Source organism: Nycticebus coucang, chromosome 7, assembly GCF_027406575.1.
Source record: "Nycticebus coucang isolate mNycCou1 chromosome 7, mNycCou1.pri, whole genome shotgun sequence".
NCBI classification, from domain to species: Eukaryota; Metazoa; Chordata; class Mammalia; order Primates; family Lorisidae; genus Nycticebus; species Nycticebus coucang.
Window position 1 is genome coordinate 116,250,590 of NC_069786.1, and position 9,269 is coordinate 116,259,858.

Sequence of the window (9,269 nt, forward strand, 5' to 3'; positions counted from 1 at the left end):
CTGGCCCTGGCTTACCCTCCTCCAAACAGCAGAGGGCGCGCGGTACCCGTGGGAAGGAGGGTGCAGCCACAGGCCGGGTCTGAGAGCTGCCAGCGCAGGAGGAGGACGAAGAGACCCCTTCTGAAAATCAGGCGGCAGATCCAGAGAAAAAGATAGCGATAGATAATGGGGGCAGGGGCGGCGGTTTGTAAGTGAGAGGGGGAGAAAGTGGAAGTGAAGGCAGGATGAGGGTAGGGTAGGTCGGGAAGGGGATGAAATGAAGTGGCCGAGGGAAGGCTGGGATGGGCTGAAGATGAGTCGAGCTGACACGGAGCAGGGGACGAGGTGTGTTTGGGGTGGCAGGTGAGATGGGGGAAGGTGAGATATGAGGCCAGGATGGAAAGAAGTTGGTATGGGGTGCAGGAGGGACGGGCGAAGGAGGCGGGTGTGACCGAGGGCGGGTGCAGCGAGGCGGCTACCTCTCTTAGACTGCACCCACCCGTTAGGGGCGCGTCGCTGCCGGCCAGCAGCACCCAAGCTTTGCCCTCCTCTGAAGCTCTTCCTTGGCAGGTCTTTCGGCTCTGGTCTGGCCTGATCCACTCCCTTCTTTTCCCCTGAAGAAAGGTTCTGGTGCAGCAAAGAACAGAAGAGATGAGGCGATGGGAAGCTTGGGAGCTTTAATGGGGCTAGACGGGAACAGAAGCACACTGGGCCCTCCTGCCCGAGTGTGGGGTCTGGGGGAAGGGAGGCCGTATGTCATGAGGGCCAGTGGCCCTTACCAAATCCTCTGAGATCCTGGAAAGGAGGACTGCGAAAGGCCTTCCCGTGCTGGGTGCGGAGCAGTTCCGTGGAGGACAGAAAAACAGAAAAGATTTGGAATTTTTTTTTTAAGGGTTCATAATGAACGAGGCAATAGGAGCCCGGCCTAGGTGCAAGTGGAGGGGACAAAAGGCAGAGGAAGTCCAAGAGATCTGGAGGCCTAGAAACATAAAAGTCAAGGGGTGGAGGCAATCGTCCTCCACCAGGGAATAGGGGGTGAGGTGAGGGCAAATCTAGTGTTAGAGGGAGATTGACAAGCCTTCCTTCCGGTCCCTTCCCCCAGGTGGAGTAAAACTGGCTTAAAGGAATGTTGGACAGGGCGCCAGGTCCCCTCCTGGGAACGTGGCTGGGACCAGGAGAGGCTCTGGGCGTGTGGGAGAGGCGTTCCCGGCTGCCCAGTCTAGTGGTAATGCCCCCCCAAGTGCGAGGCGGCGGCCACAGCGCCAAAGGGCCCAGCCGGGGGCTGCAAACCCGGACTGGGGTAGAGCGCCGCGGTGGTGGCGGCCGCGGCGGCGGTGGCAGCAGAGCCCGGGCCCGGCCAGTAGGAGAAGCCTGCTGGCGCTACGCCAGCTGAGGCGGCCATGAGGTTGAGTTTGGAGAGGCCGGGAAAGGGCAGAGGGGCGAGGCCGGCGGGTAGCTTGTAGAGCGCGCTGTCCTGGGCAGCTGCGGCCGCGGCCGCCGCGGCGGCCGCGGCGTGGGCGTGAGCCGGTGGCGGCTGACAGGCTTGCGCCAGGCCCTGAAAGTCGAAGCGGTAGGCGTAGCGCTTGCCATGCACCTTGCTCATGATGTTTTTGTCGTAGTAGTAGCGAAGTGCACGGCTCAGCTTGTCATAGTTCATATTGGGCTTGCTCTTGCGCTCGCCCCAGCGCCGCGCCACCTCGTCCGGGTCGGTGAGCTTGAACTCGCCGTGGCCGCCCTCCCAAGCGATGCAGCCGGCGTTCGCGCGGTCCGCCAGCAGCTCCAGCAGAAACTGCCACAGCTGGATCTGCCCGCTGCCTGTGGGGAGGGGCCGGTCAGCCACAGGCAGGGGAGGGAGGCTGCAACTAGGGAAAGGGTGAACCGGCGTCTGGTAGGGCAAGGGCACGTCTGGCTGTGCAGCTGCTTTCCGCGGGAGCGGCTGGCAGGGAGCGACTGAGCAGCAAAGCGTCTCTAGCCGCTATGGCGCTTTTGCACAATGGAAATGCGCCTTCCTTTAAAAGGATGCAGCCCCGCAGGCACATGGTTTTGTGGAAACTAGGGGGACAGAGGGCAGAAGCATTGCCTTCTCCATCTGGATGCAGTGTTGCACCCAGGCATTCTGCTTTCCAAGGTGAGCAAGGGCCACCTGGGCCGGGCACTCTTATCCAGGAGATGGCATGCCTGGTACAACCATCTATCCCAAGTGGACCATGTCCAGCCATTCGGATGGGAAGGGGCAGGCCTACAGCGAGATAACCCCGGCCACTCCTGGACAAGGCTTAAGCCAGTTCCCCATCCCCAAATGCATCCCCAATCGGACAGGCTCAGCCTTAGGTGAGTTGGTGGCTGTCTTCCTTGCAATACCACATGGGACAGAAGTAGGGACAGTGCAAAAAAAAAAGAAAGAAAGAAAAGGAGGGACAGTGACCTCCTGTATGTGAGAGGTAGGACAGGCTCTGAGAGGCTTTGCAGTCTAACTGCCTTCAGGTGTGCGGAGCTCTGCGCTGGTGCTATTGACTTGGGCCTCTTTTTTCGCTGCAGGCGGGATTCCCTGTGTGCAAAGGTGCCATAATACCCTGGGGCCTGACAAACAGCTCTAAGGAGAGACAGCACTGAGAAGCCGCTGTGCTCAGCTCCTAGCCTCTTCCCATCCTTTGCCTATCTCCTTCCAGATGTTAGAGTTGTTGGAAGCAGCAAGGAGGTTTTTCCTAGATATGTGGGTAGTGACAGTGGGATCCCCAGAATTCCCTTTCTATTGCCTTGGAGCCTCCATAAGACAGGCAAAAAAAAAAAATCTGGATTCAACTGTCCCCAACTCTCTTTCAGAATAAAACAGATTTTCCTCCAGGCTATCTGGTTACTGCCTCAAATCTGGTGACTCCCTCTTCCTTTTTCCATCACTAGCTTAGAACCCAGATGCTACCTTCTCTCATAATTTCAACCCCAATCTCTCCAAGCAAGCCCAGCAAGGAGCTGACCGGCTCCTGGTGCCACAATGAGTTGGGTCAGAAGAAGGGGAAGGTTTGGGTACAAATGTGCCCCTGGCCAAGTGAAATGAGAGGCTGGGAAACCTGGTCCTGTTTGACGCACGTTTCCTTTTGGATAAAGCAGTTGCCACCTTCCCCCTTTTGAGGTTTCTGTAAGTTGGAAAGATATCCAACTTGGATGGGGCTGTGAGAAGGCCTTGCCTGGAGGGCCAGCAGGCAGCAGGGTAAGTTAGTGACCCTGGAGTACCACTGGCCAACCTGGGAATCAATTACAATCGCCCCAGGGTCTTGGCCGTCAGAGGCCTGCCTGAGTTGCTCCGTGCAGGCAGGAGAAGCAGAAGGCACTTCCCCAGTGGGGTCCAGTGGTTGGGCAGACTCTTGTGCCCGGAGAGTAATTCTCTGGGTCCCCTTGCCAGTTGGTGCTGCATACGTGCAGTTCCTACTTTCAGGAGGGAAAGGACGCGCAGCATTTTAGTCCTGGCCTTAAAGCCTGGAAAACCACATGCCCCAAAGTAAAGGATGGGATCCTCCCCGTCTGCCCTCGCCTGCACGTCCAGCCCTGGGACTCAGGAGATGCAGTAGTTAAAAGGCCAGTGAACATCTCCCCAGAGCTTCCCCACAATCACGCCAGGATCCTCGCTACCCAGAATTGCGGTTGCACATCGCTTCCACCCTCTGCTCCGGGTGGTCGTGGAGGCGCCCGTCCTGTTGAGGTCTGCGCTTGGGACCCCATCCACTGCCCTTGCCTCGCCTGCCCGGTGCTCCCGCTTGCTCACCTTTCTGCACTGCAGGGCTCAGCGGCCCCCAGCCTGGGCTCTTCCCTTCCTTGAAGAGACTGTCTCCGACAGGATCTGCGGCAGCAGAAGAAAACAGTCAGGAAGACCTAGGCGGAAGTTATGGGTTTGACAGAAAGGGCTCTGGGCCAAGGCTCCAGGTGGGTGCCGCGGCTCCCAGAAGCCAGGCTGGGGGTCCGGGCCACCCGGCTCCTCCTCCCGGAGTCTGTCCCCGGCGCGTGCCTCGCGGAGCCCCTCCGTAGCGCCCAAGTCAGGAAACGCGTCCAGGAAAAAGGAAATCCGCTTTCCGAAGGGGCCGGCTGCAGTCTTATAAAGCCGAGCGGGGACTGCGCCAGCTGAGCCTGAGCGTGCGGAACCCATCGGAGAGAAGAGGAGGGCCCCTGGAGGGCCAGGCCCATGCGAACGCTCGGAGCAGGAAGGTGAGGGGGGACGAGGGCGCGAGGCGACGCGCGGCGGACTACAGCCTCCCCGTCCGGCTCCAGCACTGAATCCTCCACCAAGCCTAAGACCATTGCTTCCCCTACAGGTTCTTTCAGGCCCCTGAGCTCCCGCCCTTGGCCTCCCAGGACCCCAGTCTGCTCACTTCGAGTCCCCTAGACCCCACTCTGAAACCCAGAGCTCTCTGCCTTTAAGTTCCCACTAAATGGCAATCAGCTTTCCCAGCAATCCAAATCTTTGTACGGCTTCCCTTCCTTTGGACCCCGACACCCCCTTGCCATGCGCCTAGACTCCCCGCCCCAGGTCCTGGTGCCTCCAGTCCCCGGCTGGTCCCTGGTACCTGGCAGGTACATGTTGATCAGCAGGGGCTGGGAGGCGCCGCTCTGTCTCATCGCCGCCAGGGACTGGGAGGTGGGAGTTGGGGGGGACGGGGAAAGGGGGGCGCGCCAGGCTTTGAGCTCCGGGGCACCGATCCCCGCCCGAGACGACGGTGGGTGACAGCGAGAAGACCGCGCCTGGTCCGGCAGGGCCTGGCGGGAGGGGGCACCCCGGGCGTGGCGGGGGATTGGTTGTGTGTGTGGGGGGTCCTGGAGCAACGCTCCCAGCTGCGGGGCCGCCTGGAACCCTCCGGCCCCCGCGTGGGCAGGGGCCGCAATTTCCGTTTTAATTAAAGCACGGCCGCCTCGGCCCCCGGGACCCCGCCCCCGCCCCTCTTATCGTCCGATCGCAATAAAGTCTCCAACGCGCCGCGCCACAGCCAAGCGCACCCGGCAGCCCCCCGCTCCCCGCAGCCGGGGAGGCGCGCGGGGGATGGGCTCCGGGCAGAGAGCTCTGATGGGGACCCAAGTGTTTCTTTTCCACCTCCCTGACTCTCTATAAACAGTGACGGGGCTGGTGTACCGGCCCCACCTCGGACCCCAGCTACCACAGCCTCCTCCCCAGAGCCCTCCTTACCCTCTGCTCCCTCCCCTAGCTCTTCTCCCCCTTCCTCGCCCTACCCCCACACGGGTTGCCGTCTCTAGGCTGCGTTATCTGCATCTTCACTTTTAAATTTCCGCTTCCCTCCCTCTCCTGTCGCTGCGCTTTGGGCCCTGCTGCCGTTGCTCCCTTTATCTCTGGCCCCCGATCGCGCCTTTTCCCTCCTCCCATTCTCCCACTCTGCTCTTCCCTAGAGACCCGAACTCCTTCCCCGTCTCTCTCTTGCTTTCGCCGGTTTCCTGCCTTTCTACAGCCCCCAAGCCTCAGGCCGGGTGCTGGAGCATCTCCCCTGGCAACTTCTAGGGAGGCCACCTCGTCTCTCCTCCCCACCCCTGTCTAGGTCTGTACTTACCGCCTAGTCTCAGCCTTTTTTCTCTCCTACTCCCATTTCCCTCCTCACCAGCTTCCTCTCTCCTTTGCCCCTCCCTTCCCTCCTTTCCTTATTCATTCAATTTCCACAGGTTAGTAGTGGTGGGGCCTACTGCCCTACTCTGACAAAACTGAGAATCTGTTCTGGCTTTTCTTGGTGGGCTTCTGATCCCCCTTCCACATCCAACTATCCTCCCTTGTCCTTCCCTATCCCCTATCATCCCAGTCTGCCACCCACCCTCACAATTACTATCCTGGCTCTGCCTGAGCTAGATAGAGGGGTTAGAACAGGGTGTGTACTATACAAGGCTGAAATCTACTCTGAGAAAGGTGCACTTTTTCTAACGCATGCAAAGATGTTGATGTGGTCCCCAGGTGGCCTAGAGTCTCTGTACCTGTGGAACTAACTTCCTTTCTCTGCAGAGACAGGCTGAGGAGGGACTTGAGCTGAAGATAAGGCCCTAGACAAGAGCCCATCCTTTATAGCCATTAAGTACCTGGTGGCCAGGGTCAGAACTGGTTTTCTCAAAGTTGTGCTCTCTCATTGCTTGAACCCAAAGTCTTGGGGACCTGATGGAGGATGGCTGGAAAATCCTACTCTGAAGTTCTACAGGGCCCTTTACACTCTCATTTGCTATAACTGCTGGAATGTTTATCTTTGCTAGTGGAAGGTGCAAAGGAGCCAGGGAGGAATGTGGGAGGCAAAGGTGGGAATGGGGAGGATGGGGGATCCCCCAGAGACCCTAGAGGGACAGAGGTGGGGGCTTCAGGATGTAGACTTGGAACCTGGTGGGAGCAAAGACAAGAGATTGGGACATTCCCTGGAGACCAAATTCAGGGCTTTGTTGGAGGGGAGGGCCGTAAGTGTGGGCCTAATCCCAATCCTTCTCATTGCCTCTTAGTGCTTCCCCAAATGCTCTCAACAGAAAACAAAGAGCAAGAGCTAAGAGCTGGGAGAGCTGGGAAGCTGGGAAGCATCATCATTCACTCTCTTAATGCTCTCAGTGGAAGGCTGACGCAAAAATGAGAGGTACTCAGAGAGGAGCTGTCCCCAGACATCCCAGCTCTGAGCTGGGCAATGATAGACAGCACAGGCTTTGCGTCCCAGCCTTACGGGGACTCAGTTGCTGAAGGGATGGGGCTGTAGGAATTGTTTGTGTGTGTGTGTCCACACCACATATTGTTTTTGACCTTCTCCATTCCCTTCTGCTGCCTGTGCTACTGGGGAGGTCAGTGGGAGAGTCCTTGGCAGTTTCTATTTCATCTCCCTAATACTGAGCTGGGCGCTGGTCCCATGGCCCCATGGGGTTCTGCAGTCATCCTGCTCAGAAGGACACAGTAAGGTAAAAACATTCAGACCCAGCCTATGATGCCTACTTCCTAGCTGCAGAGAAGTATAGGAGTACAGCTTGCTGCCCTCCACTCCCCCCAAGTCTAGGAAAACCTAAAAGGTTCAAACTGGCAAAGGCTGGCCTCAAGTCCCTCATTGTAGGGATTGGGAAACTGAGACCCAGACACTTTTGCTCTGTTCAGGGTCACATTCTCGTTCCTGAAGCCACCTTGCTGACTCTTGCTGAGGGGGGGGGGGGCAGCTTAGCCAAGAGCAGACACCAGATCTCCCTTTTTCCATTGCCTGTTCCCCAAAGCAGCTGGTAGGGAGATGGGCTGGGGCCTCTGAAGTCAGTTTGTCAACTCCTGGCTTCCCCATTTCCTAGTTGTATGACTTTGGGGAAAATTACATAAATTCTGGGACCCACAGAAGTTTGGAGCTCTGCTGAGGCTTGATGCTTTTAGCCACAGCTCTGATTGGCCTCCATTCAGCTTGGATTTGGGGCCAGCAGCCCTGGGTTCAAATCCTGACTTCATCAAGTCTTCTCCTTCTTGGAGCCCCAGCTTCTTCATTGGTATAATAGAAAATGGAGGGTATTAGGACCCAGTGCAACAGGGGCCATGTGCTCTAGAGGTCATTCAAGTGTGAAGTAGAATATATGCCCCACCTAGGCTCCCTGGACCCAACTCTAGGATCCATGGGGACAGGGAAGGTGGGGGGGGGGAGAAGAGGAGAGAAGGGAAGGAGAGCCCTACGTTGACTTCCCCAATCTTTTCAATAACATCACAAGCATTTTCAGCAGGTTCTCACTGAATCTTCTCAATAACTCTATGAGACAGAGAAGGCAGGGATCAATAGCCCTAGTCTACAGGTGAGGAAATTGAGGCTCAGGATGCTGTGATTGTATCCCCAGTGTTCTGGCGTATGGTCCAGGACTCCCCCAAAGGAACAGCTGCCTGATTTTGCACAGTTTGACCCCCTGAGGACTTCCTAGGTCCACGTCTGAATGCTCTCCAATGTTGTCCTGCTTTGCATGGGCTAGGGCAATGATCTGGGCTACCTCTCCCCACTGATAGGTCCACTGGGGGCTTGTAAACACAAGATCTCCTGAAGGATGGGATGGGCCTTGAGAGGCTCTGCCTTTATAGTTGTTATAGTTAGTTATAGTTATAGTTATAGTTAATGATGGCAGTATCATTAACTAGGCCAAGAGGAAACTGGGAAAAACTACACAAGTGCCAGGGGCTCTGAATACTGCTCACATACTAGCCCCACCATGGCTGTGGGCCTCTGCCACCTGCCTCAGAATCTAGGCTCACTGAGTCAGTGCCTGAGCAGTGGCTTCTACAACTCACCAGTCCTCTGAAGGGTAGGGAGAGAAAGGAAAAGTGGGGGTCGGGGGGTTGGAGCAGCTGAGAGGAGGGGTGTGAAAATGCTTTATAAATGGTGGATTTCAACACCACTCAAGGGATGATGATTCAGGCAAAGAGGGCTGGGGGCTGGGGTCAGAGAGAGGGATTCTCCCCCCTTCAAGGCCCTGGGAAGCAGTGGCACTTCCCACTTATTCCTCTCCTGGGAATGGAGGAAAGGGGTCTATTGAAAGAGGCTCACAGGCTTCCCTGACTGGGGAGGAAACTGGGGTGAAGATAAAGGCTGAAAGAAAATGCTCTTGAGGGGGTTAGAGAAAAATACAACAAAGCTTCTGCTTAGAGTTAAAGAAGTTTTGGCTAGTCTAAAGATAGTGGGTCACCAGAACTTACTAACATTAGTGTCACTAAAGTTGGTTTACAACTCCCACTGCTAAATTTGACTGGCTTAAAAAAAAAGTTCTGCTTGGCATGATGGTACCTGGTTCAGAGGGTATGTGGAGACTGAAATCTAGACATGAGTCCTGCTGTTTGGGGCATGTACACCCCACCCAGAGGATGGCAAAGGTGCCATCGGGGCCAGTAGTACTCCAACCCATGTTGATGGATCTTTACCAAGGAGAGGGCCTTTATCAATAAGTGTGAGACTGGGGGTATTTAAAAGGATATACAAGATTTTTCAGGGGTCTCACTCTTACCACCTAGGCTGGAGTGCAGTGGCGAGATCATTGCTCTTTGTAATCTTGAATTCCTGGTCTCAAGCAATAAGCAATTCTCCTGGCTTCTCTGCCTCCCAAGTGGTTGGGACTGTAGTTGTGAGCCACCCACTGTGCAAGGCTCCAGGATCCTGAAGCTTATTACTAGCAGTTTCCTTCCAGCTCCACCAGAGCCCACCCACATATATTTTAAGCCAGTCTACGCTTGATAGTCAAGGGTACCTGAGCCTGAGGGGAGGGTCAGAGAAGCAGGGAGGAGCCCTATGAAGGATAAAAACAGAGATCAAAAAGCAATGCACCAAGGACGCAAGAGA

At 56.4% G+C, this 9,269-nt stretch overlaps 1 protein-coding gene across 1 annotated transcript; it reads right to left on the reverse strand.

Moving 5' to 3' along the window:
* Positions 1 to 666: 666 nt before the first annotated feature.
* Positions 667 to 4,830, reverse strand: FEV (FEV transcription factor, ETS family member). Its single transcript, XM_053597178.1, has 3 exons — positions 4,536 to 4,830; positions 3,740 to 3,814; positions 667 to 1,794 (listed from the first exon to the last, which is right to left on the reverse strand). Exons 1-3 carry the CDS (start codon positions 4,585 to 4,587, stop codon positions 1,199 to 1,201), a joined length of 723 nt encoding a protein of 240 aa, XP_053453153.1. The 5' UTR covers positions 4,588 to 4,830; the 3' UTR covers positions 667 to 1,198.
* Positions 4,831 to 9,269: the final 4,439 nt, after the last annotated feature.